Source organism: Dama dama, chromosome 9, assembly GCF_033118175.1.
Source record: "Dama dama isolate Ldn47 chromosome 9, ASM3311817v1, whole genome shotgun sequence".
NCBI lineage: Eukaryota > Metazoa > Chordata > Mammalia > Artiodactyla > Cervidae > Dama > Dama dama.
Window position 1 is genome coordinate 97131693 of NC_083689.1, and position 15778 is coordinate 97147470.

Below are 15778 nucleotides of genomic sequence, written 5' to 3' on the forward strand. Positions count from 1 at the left end.
CATGAGTAGTCTGATCTAATATAAACTGTTTAAAAGATCATGCATTGAATAGGAAGATGAGGTGACAACATAGAAAAATGCATTTCAAATAATGTGAAACTGAAAAGAAAAAGCAGAATGGAAGCTTAGGTTAGCAACTACATGGGAAAAAAAAAAGAGCTAATGGTGAAAAAAAACAAAAGCAGAAAGAAATATTACAAAGTGCTATTAATGAATATGTAGGGGTAATGAAATTTTGTGTTTTTCTCCTTCTTTAATTTCCAACTGTCTTGTAATTTGTTTATATTACTTTTATAATAAACGTAATTGTATAGGAAAACAATTCTAAAGTCTCATAATAGGTCTAAATTTATTTTCTTATTCCTCTGCTTCGGTGATATGTATTTTTTTCTTCCCTGCTTTGTGAAATATCTACTTAAGAGTTTAAGTATATAGTCTGTGATCACACTGAGTTTAGAGACAAAATTGACCCAGGAATGCATATTCATTTTAACTGAGTTTTCATACTTGTTATTAAATATTTAATACTTGGATCTCCTCTGAGTTGAGTGGAATTAAGATGACAACCATAATTTCCTTACTGGTAAACTATTTATTTTTTTATTCCAATACCCTAGAGAGAAGTCCCAGATTGTTTCCTCAGGAATACAGTTTATTTCACAAAGGTACCATTTAGCTGAAACCTTATACAAATAAATAGATATAGATTTTTTTGTTGGGCTAAAATGTATGCTTATACATAGGTTTAGTCTTTAAGGTAAACAGACATTCAGATAACATTTTGTGCATTAATTGAAGCAGAAGGCAGGTGGTGAAGGGCTGGATTTTTATTAAATAATAACTATATGAAAATGATTCCCTCTTTGATGAATATTAAGATGAAAGTGTTTTAAGTAGGTAGCTTTTTGACCCTAGAATATAATACCTAGTTTTGTCCAGTTGCTTGTCCTCTAAGTAGAGTATACTTCATAGTACCAGTAAAGAAATAATGTGTCACGATGAATAAAGTGGGTACTCTGCAGTAATTCCCAGAATAGGAAATGTTTCCAACGCATAATACTCCACCTGGTCCTTAATATTGTTTCTGTTGGTGACCTTGTGACCTGATTTATTTTACATATTATTCTGTTGATGATAAATAGAAGAAAGGAAACAGCTTGTCTTTCCAGGAAAATCTAAACATAAGCAGTCAATTCCTCCTTAATTTCTCTACCAGTTTCATGTTGATTTCCCCAGTGTGAGCAACGTAATGAATGGATTGTGTACTAGATTTAACATTTAAAATTGTAAAGGTTGTGACTATATTTGTACTTAGCTAGTGCACCATATATTATGACACTTACACGTGTGGGAAGGAATAGTGACATTTTGTGGATTTGTATTTTTAAAAATACAGCAGACTATAAAATCGTAGCGCATATGGTCCAGCCCTCTGTCTTCAGATGAAATTTTTAGAAAATGTACTGTAGGTCTGTTTTAAAGCAGTATGTCATTGTGACTGAGAAGATTATAGTCACAACAAAAGTTGGTTCTTTTTAATGCCACTTCTTTCTAGTTTCAGTTCCCTTGTTTCAGATGAGCATTTAAAATTTTAAAAAACCCAAAGGAGGTAGGGCATTATATTAATGAAAAATCCAACACAGATATCTTTGTTCTGGAATCTGTTTCCATATCAAACTAATATGCTTGATTTGAGAGTTGGATGCTGGCAAGAATGGGTTATAGACACTGCAGGGACATAGGTATCAGAAATATGAGTGAGCAACCACTTTATGAAGGTGACAATATAATAACTTACTTCTTCTATAGAAGAGGCACTAAAGTTTTAGTACTCAGAATAATAGTTTTGTTGTTTGTTTGCAGTAAAGGAAAATATAGAGAAGACATATCACTTTAGAATCTAAATAGATTCTTTAAAAACAAAGAAAGTCCTTGTTTCGGCCTACTCAGAAATTCTAACTGCAGCTTCTCTGTTAGGCTCTAGGAAGGGACGTCAAAAAAAAAAAAGATATGGCACCTGTCCTCAAAATTTCCAAATACACTTGGAGGAACAATTCAAAACCACAAATTAATCAATTAGAGAATAACAAGTACATGAAAAGTTTGATATTATTGGTACTAGATATTAATATTAGCTGTTTATTTCATTTAGAAAGCTCTTATTTATGTTTAGGCATTATTCTAAGCACTTTACCTATATTAACTCATTTAATCCTCACAACAGAGATTTAAAGTAGATTCTGATATTATTCCCATTATATAGAGGAGGCAGGTGGAGCTCAGAGGTTAATTTGCCCACATCAGTGAAGAGGTAGGATTTAAACCAAGTGGTTTGAATATAATGAGCTGCTTCTGTTATTGCTTTCCATATCATCTTACTACTTAAAATATTGAGAACTGTAAGATATGCACAAACCACCGACATTTGTTTTATACCTCAGTGCAGGAAGGCTGACCCTAGACAAAGCTCTTGACCTGACTCGCTACCTCCAACATGAAACAAGCATCCCCGCACTTCTCAAAGGTCTGGAATACCTAGAATTGTTTTACCGCATGGTGGAAAGAAGGAACATTTCAGATGTCACTGAAAATCTCAAGGTTTGTGTTCCTTTCAGAAGATTCATTAAGTAAAAGACACAGTAGCTGGACGATCATTGAGACTTGTTCTATTTTGTGTGAACTCTTGGGGTTAAATCTTGGAGAATCTGAGGAAATTGGCTGGGAGCACAGTCAACACTTAAGCACCTAATGGTTGGATATCCCCTGGTCCTTGTCATCATCACCCTAAGAGCTGGGTACTAGGGTCATAAGCAAAGCATCCCTCCTAAGGGTATTTTATCTTACATCAATTGATAGTCCCCTCTCAGATAAGAAATTAAATTGTACTTCTAATGGAGACACGAACTGTGGTGGATGGAGACCACACACCAGAAAAAGAGAAGCAAAATGTAGAGATTAGGAGTTCTATGTTTCGGGACAGGTTTCATGCAGACTGTTTAGAGCTGAACCCATTAGATGGGTGAGCGAGAGCTGTGTGAAGAACTAAATTTAGCCTCTCTGTAAACCATCCTCTGCTTTCTGCAGCATTACCTTCTCCAGTATTTTAAGCCAGTGATTGACACGCAAAGCTGGGTTGACGAGGGCTCCGTCTGGGACAGAATGCTTCGCTCCACTGTCTTGAAGCTGGCCTGTTACCTGAACCATGCTCCTTGCATCCAGAAAGCAACTGAACTCTTCTCTCAGTGGATGGAATCCAGTGGAAAATTAAAGTAAATCTGGACTTCTGTTCTTTGTTCCTTTCCTTTTGATGTAAAAGTCTTTGATCATGCAAGACATTAAATCTAAAACCTTTTAGTGAGGATAGAAAAAAAAAAAACATGCTAGGAATTACATACCCTTGTTTCATGCTCCCACATAGTAAGTGCTCAATAGATTTTTGTGGGAAGTGAGGTTTAGTTCCCTGTAGGGAAAAGCTAATAAACATTAGCATGGTTTCAGAAAGACAGCCAAGGGGTGAAAGTGGGGTAGACTAGAGTGGTGCCCGATCTCCAAGAGTAATGCCTTTTAAAGATAAAAAGCAATGTGAAATGTACATGCAATCGAAACACCAATGATCAATTGATGAAACAAAAAACCAGGTGCTGGGGAGGGAGCTTTGTTCAATATATTTACTTCCTCATTAACCAATACCATACCGCATACCCCACATACCACGTCTTAGCCTCAAGTTTCAGCTTTGATAGGAAACTGATGATTTGGGCCATCTAAAGGATGTGTAAGGTGGCAAAATTGATTCCAGTGGTGGTTGTAATTAGCTCGATGCCCAGTGATCAAATGGATTCTGTTGCAGTTCAGTCTAGCAGCTGCAACCCATAGTACTAAAAGACACCACAATCTTTTCAATGTAAGCCTTGATTTCTGTCCAACACATGATTTTATATTGTTGCTATTAAAACCCTGACTTTCAAGCTGGATGTTTTGAGAAATCAAATCTGTATGTGAATTAGGGAAAATTCATTTTTTAGAATAGAAAAAAAATTCACAGCTTTAGTACCAGGTAAAGCAATAGTGTCAATTTTTCCTCTGCCAAATTGTTATGAAATGCTATCACAATTTATCTCCGTATAACTAAATCTCCATGAGCTTTTTGAAATCTTTTCTTGACTTCTTATTTTTTAAAAAAGTAATTTGTTTTCTTCTTTTTAGACTTTTTCACTCTTTAGGATTTAGGCCTAAATTAGTTTTAGGGGAAAAAAATCTTTTAGCTGTATTTTTCTCTTCTTTTTGTTCATGTTTGAATAAACTGTATGAATGAGGCTAAAATATAAACATTCTGCTGCCCTATAGCACATCAGAATATATTCTGTCTTTATGCTACTTACAAGAGGAATGATCTTACCTAGAGTAACTCAAGTCCAGTAGATGTGATGGTTCAACACGTTGAATAGGACGCTATACCTATGAAAAAATTCTAGGAAAATCTCATTTAAGCTTGTAATCAAGAGTACATAATCAAATATTGTAGGTTTATTTTTTTAAAGCTTAAGACCATCAGTATTAATCCTTTATAGATTACTTCATTCATTCATGAATTCAGAATATAATGTTTTGCCTGTTGCTTTTGTGCCAGGCACTGTAGTCAGTGCTAATAAGCTAGTGAAAGAAGCAACTAGGTATCCTACCTTCCAAGAACTTACAATTCATTTGTTACCAATTTTTATAAATTTGTACAGTTCAGTTCAGTTCAATCGCTCAGTCGTGTCCGACTCTTTGCAACCCCATGAACCACAGCTCGCCAGGCCTCCCTGTCCATCACCAACTCCCGGAGTTTACCCAAACTCATGTCCATTGAGTCGGTGATGCCATCCAACCATCTCATCCTCTGTCATCCCCTTCTCCTCCTGCCCTCAATCTTTCCCAACATCAGGGTCTTTTCAAATGAGTCAGCTCTTTGAGTCAGGTAGCCAAAATATTGGAGTTTCAGCTTTAACATCAGTCCTTCCAATGAACACCCAGGACCGATTTCCTTTAGTAAAATAAACTAAAATAAAATTAATGTGGATTATAATTTGGTTACTTTTTGTTTCATGATTCAAAGGCTCTTGGGTATTTATGTGTATATAGTACAGTGGAAATAGTACAGTTTTAGAATCATAGGTCTAAATCCCATCTCAAAAAAGGCTAATATGTCACCTTGGTGCAAGTTACTTAAGCTTTCTGAGCTTTATTTCCACTTTTAAAAAATTAGGGTAACTCTTCCATCTCACTGGGTAGCTTTGGCAGTTAAGTAAGTTATATAGAGACTAGTATAATGTTATGGACCCTGTATGATAAATTCAAATTTCCTGTCCCATCCCTGCTTCTCTGTATTGCGGGTTTTCCAAGCCATCAATATGGATATTAGCTATTACTGATCAATTATATTTGGAATTAAAAATCATAACTAAATTAAAATAAAGACTAGTTAGTATCCTTTAGGACAATAAAACTTGAAAACCATGGTGTCCTCTTTAGGGGGACAGAAAATAATAATATTGCATCCTATCATTTTACAGAATTATAATATAAATGACTGAACTCTAAACAACTGTGCTAAATTACAATTTTTTATACCTAGAGAGTCAGATAGCCCTCAAATGGGCCTACTAGAAAATACTCCTCATGCGACATTAAAGCAACAAGTAATAATTAAAAAAAAAAATCATATAGTACCAATATACGCAATTTAGTGACAGAATTCTATACAAACCAGTGCATTTATATTTCAGAAATCACCTCTTTTATTAATTTCATCAGCTTCTCATCATGATTCTCCATGTAGTTTAAATTTTTGATTATTATTCTTTAAACATTTTATCATCAGTAGGAAAAAACACAAATAATTTGCAAAGTAATAGTACATAAAATTCTTCCATAAAGAAGGCTGAACACCAAAGAATTGATGCTTTTGAATTGTGGTGTTGGAGACTTGAGAGTCCCTTGGACAGCAAGAAGATCAAACCAGTCAATCCGAAAGGAAGTCAACCCCGGATATTCACTGGAAGCTGAAACTCCTATACTTTGGCCGCCTGATACGAAAAACTGACTCACTGGAAAAGACCCTGGTGCTGGGAAAGACTGAGGGCAGAGGAGAAGTGGGCAACAGAGGATAAGATGGTTGGATGGCATCTCTGAATCAATGGACATGAGTTTGAGCAAACTCAGGGAGATAGAGAAGGACAGGGAAGCCTAGTGTGCTGCAGTCCATGGGGTCGCAAAGAGTCAGACACAGCTTAGTGACTGAACGACAACAGGAAATAACTCAAGGGTGATTCTGTTTTAGAATTTAAAATCATAATAAGAAAAACTAATTTTTTCTTTCATAGAATTTTTTTTCACTTTTGTGCTTAATATCACAGTATCCCAACAGATGTTTTAAAGATCGTGTATTCCGTGGGGGCTCAAACAACATCAGGATGGAACTACCTTTTAGAGCAATATGAACTGTCATTGTCCGGTGCTGAAAAAAACAAAATTCTGTATGCGTTGTCAACCAGCAAACATCAGGAAAAGTTAATGAAGTAAGTGAATTTAAATTGTTAAAAGTAAACTTACACATATTCAGGAAAGTTACTAAAATTCAGCCATCAATTTCAGAGCCATATAATAATAATTAAATCAGGATTTGAACCATTTTGAATTTTTTCCAAAAACCATGTATTGACAAAATGCACATAGTGAAGACAGATGTTCCTTAATCATGTGATTGATACTAAGCAAACAGCTATGTTTTACAGCCATAACCTTAGAGGAAAATTATTATTATTAAAAAATAAATTTTTGTGTATAAGATGCTAATTGAAGTTTACTGAAATAAGTGGATAAAATTACTTCTAGAGAAAAGCAAACATTTAACTGGAATATTAAAAATGTTAGCCAGTAGAGAGTTTACTACTGTTTTTGGTTCATTACACTTTTGTTGTGCCTTTCTCTCTGATTCTTTTAATACACTGATAGCCTGAGTTAATTTCCATTATAGAACACATGCCGTGAAAAATTAATTGATCTTTGTTTCTTCAGGTTAATTGAACTAGGAATGGAAGGGAAGGTTATCAAGACGCAGGACTTGGCAGCTCTTCTTTTTGCGATTGCCAGAAATCCAAAGGGGCAGCAACTAGCCTGGAACTTTGTAAAAGAAAATTGGACCCATCTCCTTAAAAAGTTGGTATTTGTTTATATCCTAATAGCTCAGTTTGTAAATAATCCGCCTGCAATGCAGAGACCCAGGTTCAATCCCTGGACCGGGAAGATCCCCTGGAGAAGGGATAGGCTACCCACTCCTGTATTCTTGGGTTTCCCTGGTGACTCAGCTGGTAAAGCATCCACCTGCAATTCGGGAGACCTGGGTTCGATCCCTGGGTTGGGAAGATCCCCTGGAGAAGGGAAAGGCTACCCACTCCAGTATTCTGGCCTGGAGAATTCCATGGGGTTGCAGAGTCGGACACGACTGAGTGACTTTCACAATGTGTATTTTTCCACCCAGATATTTTAGTTGCCTAAAACCAAGTTTAATCAGATGTTGCCTAAAGCATATGAATGACATTATTTTTACTCAAATGGTTTGATGAAGTGTGTCGATTTTAAAACTCACTAGCCCTCTGTCCAGGTATGAGGGAGAGGAATGAAAAGAAGGGGATGGGAAACAGATTTCTGTTACTTAGGCAATGAAGAATTGCTGGGAACAAGTAAGAGTTGAGTTAAATCCAGTCATCAACCCCATCCCCTTTTCCCTTCTGGCTCTCTCCCTAGCCCAGAAGAATGCAATGAAGCCATATATAGTACAGCAAAATATTTCACTTACTTTGTTAATACAGTTTTGTTCTGGGGGAAAAAAACTTCAGAAAGTTTGAAGATAACTAATCCCTTCCTCCAGTTCCCTTGGAGAGGTAACAAACATAGTGGAAAGCTTGGAGGCAATAGAAGAAATTAATCAGAAGTGTCTGGGGAGCTCCCCTCCAAAACTAGATAGGTTATGAGTCTTTTCTGGGGTTTCAACTTTTGGACGACCTATAGCTCACTGCAATATGCTCCTGGCCCTAAAATAGTCCCGGAAAAAAGCAATAATGATTAGATTTCCTCGGAATGTACAGGATGGCATTGCTTTCTCTCACAACAGACCCCCCTGCAAAGGTGCTCAACCATTCCTCATCCAATTCCAAAATGTCACTTATTAACTCTATGGAAAATACCCTAAATGAAAGAGCTGGCAGTTTGCTCTGTATTTTTGTGTCATCTAGCATGTGTGATGTCAGTCATCCTCAGTTCCTCATCCCTCTCATTTCTTAGTCATAAAGGAGTCAGAGTTCTCACTGGTAGCTTTTTGTGAGCAAAAAGCACATCTCTACCCGCCTCACGACCTTAAAGGGGCTGACATCCACATGAGACCAAATTACTTAGAAACTGTTTTAAAAACGAAACAAAACAAAAAACACTTTCCTTAAACACCCTACTGGAACCATTGGTTTTGTTGTTTGCGTGACTCTCCGTTCCCTCCTGGAATGATCAGATTTCTCTGCAATGCTGTAGATTTATTTTGTAAGTGGAAATTAGTCTCCTTTCCAACCATGTGCAGAGCCCAGACTTGGGAGCATGTCTGAGATGTATCTGTGCTCTGTTTTACAGTATGAAGCCCTTTGACCTGTGGCCAAATTCTCTATGTAAGACACGGGGGTAAAGGATGCCATCTGTGGCTTTGAACAAGAGTTCCACTGACAATTCCCCAATAAATATGATGTTTAAACACAGGGGTGTCCAAAATGAGTTAGGGAAATTTGCAAGACAATGCTTTAGAGTGCAAGAAGAAAACATTACTACATGTATTATTTCTTACCTTATACTCTTAAGTTTTTCTTTTTACCTTTAAGTTAGTATGTGCATATAATTCATAAATAAAGATATGTATATTGGGAAATTCTTGGTCAAAAAATTTTGTTGATGGAATGCACATTCAAAAACTGTAGGGTGCTGCTTTAAATATGAACTTAAATTTAGACGTAAACATTTGTCACATTTCCTAAAAAAGCTTTATCTAAATTTTAATTTTATGGTCAAATTTGATAAATTTCATAGCTTTCAGATTTTACCAGATGCATATGAGCTATTCTTGTGGTAATTGATAGTATCCATTGTAATGTATAGGTTTATCATATAGTTACTAATGTTACATAGTTTAAATATATATAGCATGTTATAAACATAAGGTCATTGTTCCTATTACTTACATCTATGAAATTCCTTTTATTTTCAGATTTGAGTTGGGCTCATTCCCCATGAGAACGATCGTCTCCGGCACAACATCTCATTTTTCTTCCAAGGATGAGTTGCAGGAGGTTTGTGACTCTCCATTGCCAACAGTTTAAAAATAAATGTTCAAGTTATAGAATTGAAAGTAAATTTAGATGCAATCTGGTTTTAAGTTGTTATTTTATTAAAAGAAAATAAGCTATTTGTCCAGTGTCAGCTAGCAAATAAATGGAAGAGACAGAACTAATGAAATTATTATTTCATTCAAAATGAAAATTACACTTGAGGGATGAGTCCTTTTGTTTTCTTTAGTTTGCATTATATCATCACAGTCACTTGAGTGATTATATTGAAGTTTTAAACAGTGCTTGAAGGTCTTTTTAACAGTATTACTCTTTATGGTAGTTCTACTAACCTCTTTTTAAAAAGCATTCTTGTGTTTTACGTTGTCATTCCACAATAAATCTTGAATTTATTTACTTTTAAAGCAAATTCAGAACTTAAATGCCAAATCACTGTTTACTCTAAGAACTTGACTCAGTCTCTTAGCTTTTTTACCTACAGTGTGCTTACTTGTAAGATTTGTCATTCCTGTCTTACTTTACCTATTGTTTGAAGATAAAGTGAAATAATTATGCCCCAAAAAGAGATGAAGAAAATAACTTTTCAGAGGTTGTCAGAGAAATGCTTGCACCTGTGTTTGTATAATCTGCAAGCTGTTTTGAAACCCTTTGAAAGAGAAAGTGTTTTATGAACCATAGCAGTAATTCTTTTCTTGGTTTTTTTTCAGGTGAAACTGTTCTTTGAATCTCTTAAGGCCCAAGGATCACATCTAGATATATTTCAAACTATTCTGGAAGCGATATCCAAAAATATTAAGTGGCTGGAGAAGAACCTTCCCACCCTGAGGAAATGGCTACTGATTAGTATTTAAATGGTCGATAAAAACAGCACATCAGATGTGTCTGCGTGAGGTGGGCAAAGCTCAAGCCAATGTTCCAGACAGTTTAACAAGAAAGAAGCCTCGAGAAGTCAGCCTACACAGCTGCCTGGGCTCAACTATCACTTCTTGCTGATGGACATATGATGCTGGGCTGGAGCCCCAGTAGCCTATTTTAAAGTAAACCTCCTGAATAATGGAGATATGTGGAGATGTAGATAGAAATAGCTGCCACAACACAGACTGTCTACACTGCCCCACTTTAGGCAACTACTATTTTGCTTCTCTGATGCTTTTTAAGCCTTGCATAGTATCCTGGAGTTTTCCCAACCAGGTTACTTCCAAGGAAACATAACTAGTCTGCAAAAAAAAAAAAAAAATCTTTCTTTCACATCTTTCCATCTCCTCACCCTTCTGCTCTCTCAGCTCAGCCTGAATATTTATTTGTTTTTTATCATTCATGTAAAATCTCAATCAAATTATGAAGCATATGGATCAGGAATACAGACATCGCCAAATCTCAGGTTATTACAAACTAGACGTCAGGGTTTGTCAAGGAAGCGAGGAAGGCCTTTTGGCTTGAGCCTCACATTCATGAAGAGCCTCGAAAGACTTCTGAGGTCATCTCTAAATGAAGTTAAATCTGGAGTCACAGTGGTTCAGGAGAGAAAGATGATACCACTCCACTTTAACTGACGCACTATTGCATTTGTAATAAATCTTTTGAAAATTGCAGAGTTAGATGATACTATTGGATCTATTTTGGCTTCAATATATTCTGTATACATTTTGGCTTAGTTTGATGTAAATATTTAAATGTATCACTATATTTTGTAAACCAGTTTTGGCATTTCTTCACATTTTAAGGGAATCTCCATCTTTGAAATTGTTTGACTTAATTGTTTGACTAAGGTATTAGAAATAAAACATCACTCTAAATAAAGGTAGTACATTTATTAAATTCATGATCCACGTATAAGTCAGTATAAATTATAATAAGTTCTTGAAAGATTTGAATCAATACACAGATTACTGTCTCATCTGGGATTATTTGGGTGGGAGCAAGGTGGTGGGGTATTATCTAATCCCTTTTAAAGTAATGTCATAAAGGTCTGTAGAACTTTCTCTACTGCCACAGTCAGAGACAGGATACATTTTGGATGGACATGGGCATGACCCAATACATATTTTGTTGTTTGTTTTTAAATAATTTCTTGGAGTCTTTCAAGCATCTTGGACTCTAGAGTGGGCCTGTTCATGGCCTTACAATGTTTATATAACATCTAAGGGATGTCCCTGTAGAAGTGTATGTGTTTTTGCATAAAGAAACTGAAAGAATAAAAAATTCTATTTTTTCCACCAAAATAATATGTAAATTAAGCAGTAAAATATATATGAGTTTTGGTTGAATTGTGCCATTAATATTGCCGGTAGTAAGAAAAGTTCTTTCTCTTGGGTAATAATTTATCTGCCGTAAGTTTCCAGGGTTTTAATTCTCTTCCTTTTAGTCCCTTATTTAACTACATTTTTAATCTCTTGGATTCTCAAGAATTGAGTAAAGAAAGTGGAAATTTTGTTATTTGATGAGAGTGAACATGAGAAGTGCTGTGACAATGATGTTTTAATGAATAAAGAGTTTTTTTAAAAAAAGAAACACATTTATTAGTGTGGTATTTCAAAACCTTTATGGTGGATGCTAGACCCCTAAAACAAACTAAGGCTTGGCTAAAGTTAGTTTTAGTTTCTTTTACCTTGAATGAGGCCTTTCCTGGTGGCTCAGAGGGTAAAGCGTCTGCCTACAATGCAGGAGACTGGGGTTCAATCGGGAAGATCCCCTGGAGAAGGAAATGGCAACCCACTCCAGTACTCTTGCCTGAAGAATCCCAAGGATGGAGGAACCTGGTAGGCTACAATCCATGGGGTTGCAAAGAGCCAGACACGACTGAGAGGCTTCATTTTCACTTTCACCTTGAATGAACAAACAAGTCAAGAAAAAGTTTATATACAATATCACGAATAACGATGGAGTGACCAGACCCAACTTCAGCCTGCTTCCCTGACTCCCCACAGAGGCAGAGGGAAAATTTTGTGGTTTCCAAAGCCCATTCAGATTGAAAACCTTCCAGGTCAGGGGAGCCCAGAGCAATGGCTTGTTCCCTTTCAGGGTTTGTGTCCCAGAGAATAGGTCTTTCAGCCCTCAAGAGTCCAACTCACTACCGTGATATGATTTCTTTACCTACTTCATGTTACCTACTTCTGCATTTAACTCTGCTATGTTACTGGGTCTATTTGAAGTTTTGGAAAAGCAAGCCTAGCAAGGAACTTGCTGGAGAGATCCTGATTTTCTGAGGGAAGTTCTTAGGTTTGTTTTATGTTTTGGAATATTTTTTTTGGCAGGGAAAGGGGTTATTCTGTTTCAAGCTATAAGGAAAGCCTCTATATAGTCACAGGACCTAGTTTTCTACTTAAACATTAATGTCTATGAAATACAAGATTGTTTATAGTGGCCACACTTATACTCTGCAACAAAATACCCCTTTATCTGAATTCATTATGACCTTATTTCCATTTGACTATGTCACTATTTTTCATTCTACACGTAATTACATTTACAGACTTTCAATCAACCATCTGTTGTCTGCTTGCTAAAACCTTAATCTTATCAGTCATGTCTCCAAGTCCTAAAGAAAAAAGAGTGAAAGGGATTATGAAAGCAGTGGGTTTGCTGGATTTGAAGTGTATGTATATTTTACAGAATCTAATATTTTAATAGGTAATGCCAAATTATTTTCCTGAAAGGAGGTGTTAATTCGCTTCCTTCTTACCCTTATATTCTTACTTGTCAGTATCAAATGGTAATTTTTTTGTATCTAGTAATCCTTTCCACAGTAAGGGACAGTTTCTCCAGCTACTTACATGGTTATGCCACTGGTTTCTTTTGGTTTGTATTTGCTTTGCGCATCTTCTTGAACCCTGTTTGAATTTTTCTATATGCTTTACTTTCATATGAGTCGTTTGTAAACATCCTACACCTGAATTTTGTTTTCTATTATGTTCTCTAACATAAGCGTGGCTGGTTCTAGCTTCAGCCTCAATCCCCTCCATTCTCAAAGCCTTGAAAATGGAAACTTTAGCCCTCAGGGTTAACACTGGCTTCAGCCTTCTGCGAAGCCGGGTTTCCTGCTTTAACTTCGTTTTTTATATACGACTATTCTCCACTACTTTTCAGGTGACCAATGCACTCAAATAATTTGAAAAAATATATTTCATTTCACAGTTTTAGTTATTTGTAGCAAGAAGGTTAGTCAGGGTACCTAGTCTAGCATATTCCCAGAAACCATTACAACTTTTTTCCAGTATGCTAATGCCTAACACTTACATGAGAGGCTCCTTAGGGTGGAAATTGGTTTGTGGTATTGATTGTATAATATCGATTTCTCAGAAATAATGTTGTGGGGTGCCTATTCGTGTATCAAACTTAAGTACAGACTGTTTGTTCAGGATTTAAATCAGGAAAATTTTCCAATATTCATTAAAGAGTAATAGTTAGAAAGTCTGAGAAATGCAGACTTAACAAGATAGGAAAACATTACTGTCTCAATCACTTCTGCAAACTTTACTTTGCAACTGTAATTTCAAGATCTTTGGCTAATTTGTTCTCCTTCCTCCCAAAGTCCTTTTCTTCTACCATACTCCCAGATGAGTTCGGATCACCAGTTTCCTATTCTCAGTACATGACTCATTCATTCCCATCTTTAGGGAATTACACACATGATGTCCCACACTTCAAAGTTCATATCTTCCTCTTTTGAATTATACCATATTTCTTGTTTTCAATACAATATTTTGGGTTCATGCCTCTGTAAGGAGTTCCCATGTTAATACCACCTGGCATGTCCCTCTAGTCATCCAAACAGTCTTCAATTATAATCACAAACCTCATTTTAAAGTAGGCAGAGCAAATTGCCTATGAAAAGACTTAAAAGATACAAAGGACATTATTTCTCAGTTTTAGAACCGTGCAATCTGCTGTGTGCTCAGGCGCTCAGTCATGTGTGACTCTCTGAGAGCCCATGGACTGTAGCCCACCAGGCTCTTCTGTCCATGGAATTCTCCAGGCAATAATACTGGAGTGGGTTACCATTTCCTCCTCCAGGGGATCTTCCTGGCCCAGGGGTCCAACCCATGTCTCCTGCACTGGCAGACATATTCTTTACCGTTAGTGCCCCCTGGGGAGCCCCTTTAGCACAGTACTCTTTTTTAAAAACTATTTTCTAGTAAACCAGTAAGTTAGGAAAGCCTGAGTCATTTCTAATATTTTGAGTTGGAATAAGTGTAAATAGAACACTCTAAAAATTTAATATGGATAAAGGTGGGGAAAGGGGGTGGGGGAACTTTTTCTGAAAGAGAAATAGTTGTCTCCATGGCTGCAGATATGAAATTTTATTTTCTTCCTATTTCTTCCTATTCATATCTCCAGATGTAGAGTCATAGAGTAAAAGCAGAAATCTTAGAAGAACAAGTAGAGTTTATTTTAGCTGGGAAAGGGTAAACAAGTAGAGATATGTCAGCTGATAAGGATTAAAGAAAAGCTCTGGTCTGAAATAAGTATACACAATCTGTGTGATCCAGACAGTTAGAACCCATCAGAGTCAGACCCTATGTCCTGAGTGAGTTAATTCAAGTCACACTCAGGGACTGAATTAGGTCACTTAAGCAGCAATGAATGAAAGTGAAAGTGAAAGTTGCTCAGTCATGTCTGACTCTTTGCAACCCCATGGACTGTAGCCAAGCAAGCTCCTTTGTCCAAGGGATTCTCCAGGCAAGAATACTGGAGTGGGTTGCCATTTCCTTCTCCAGGGGATCTTCCCAACCCATGGATTGAACCCGGGTCTCCTGTATTGCAGGCAGATTCTTCACCATCTGAGCTACCAGGGAAGCAATTAAAGGTTTGTATTTGCTTATTCAGCAATGAATAAGTTGTTGGTTAATGACAGAGGCTGGGTAGCAATGGAAGGTTTGTATTTGTTTATTCTTGTTCTCAGTTCAGTTCAGTCTCTCAGTCATGTCTGACTCTTTGCGAGCCCGTGGACTGCAGCACACCAGGCCTCCCTGTCCATCACCAACTCCCAGAGTTTACTCAAACTAAAGTCCATTGAGTCGGTGATGCCATCCAACCATCTCATCCTCTGCTGTCCCCTTCTCCTCCCACCTTCAATCTTTCCCAGCATCAGGGTCTTTTCAAATGAGTCAGTTCTTCTTCTAGAAAATAGTTTTGATACTACTGATCAAAGCACAGTCTTAAAAATAATGCTCTATGTTCTAGAAATGCCATTACCAGGTAGGAAAAACATGTTAATCACCTACTTTCAGTTGACTATTTCTCTGGGAAGCCAAAGCATTTGGATTTTAAGTCCAAGGGAGGTAGTGTTGGCTCCACCACCTCACTGAGGACCTAGAAAGAAAAAACACCTTCAGTACTGACCTTTCAAAGCCAAATCTAAGTGCTGCCTAAAAAGGGAAACTTATGGATTTTTTTTTCCCCAAAAATACATC

The 15778-nt window shown here is 36.7% G+C and overlaps 1 protein-coding gene across 1 annotated transcript in view; it reads left to right on the forward strand.

The window, feature by feature from the left end:
* The window catches only part of ERAP2 (endoplasmic reticulum aminopeptidase 2), a 43760-nt gene extending 31884 nt beyond the window's left edge, over window positions 1-11876 (forward strand). The window contains exons 14-19 of the mRNA XM_061152065.1: window positions 2442-2598; window positions 3085-3269; window positions 6399-6560; window positions 7060-7200; window positions 9287-9368; window positions 10073-11876. Coding sequence (XP_061008048.1) covers window positions 2442-2598; window positions 3085-3269; window positions 6399-6560; window positions 7060-7200; window positions 9287-9368; window positions 10073-10216 — 871 coding nt within the window. The 3' untranslated portion in view covers window positions 10217-11876. The remainder of the gene's footprint in view (window positions 1-2441; window positions 2599-3084; window positions 3270-6398; window positions 6561-7059; window positions 7201-9286; window positions 9369-10072) is intronic.
* The last annotated feature ends 3902 nt before the right edge of the window (window positions 11877-15778 follow it).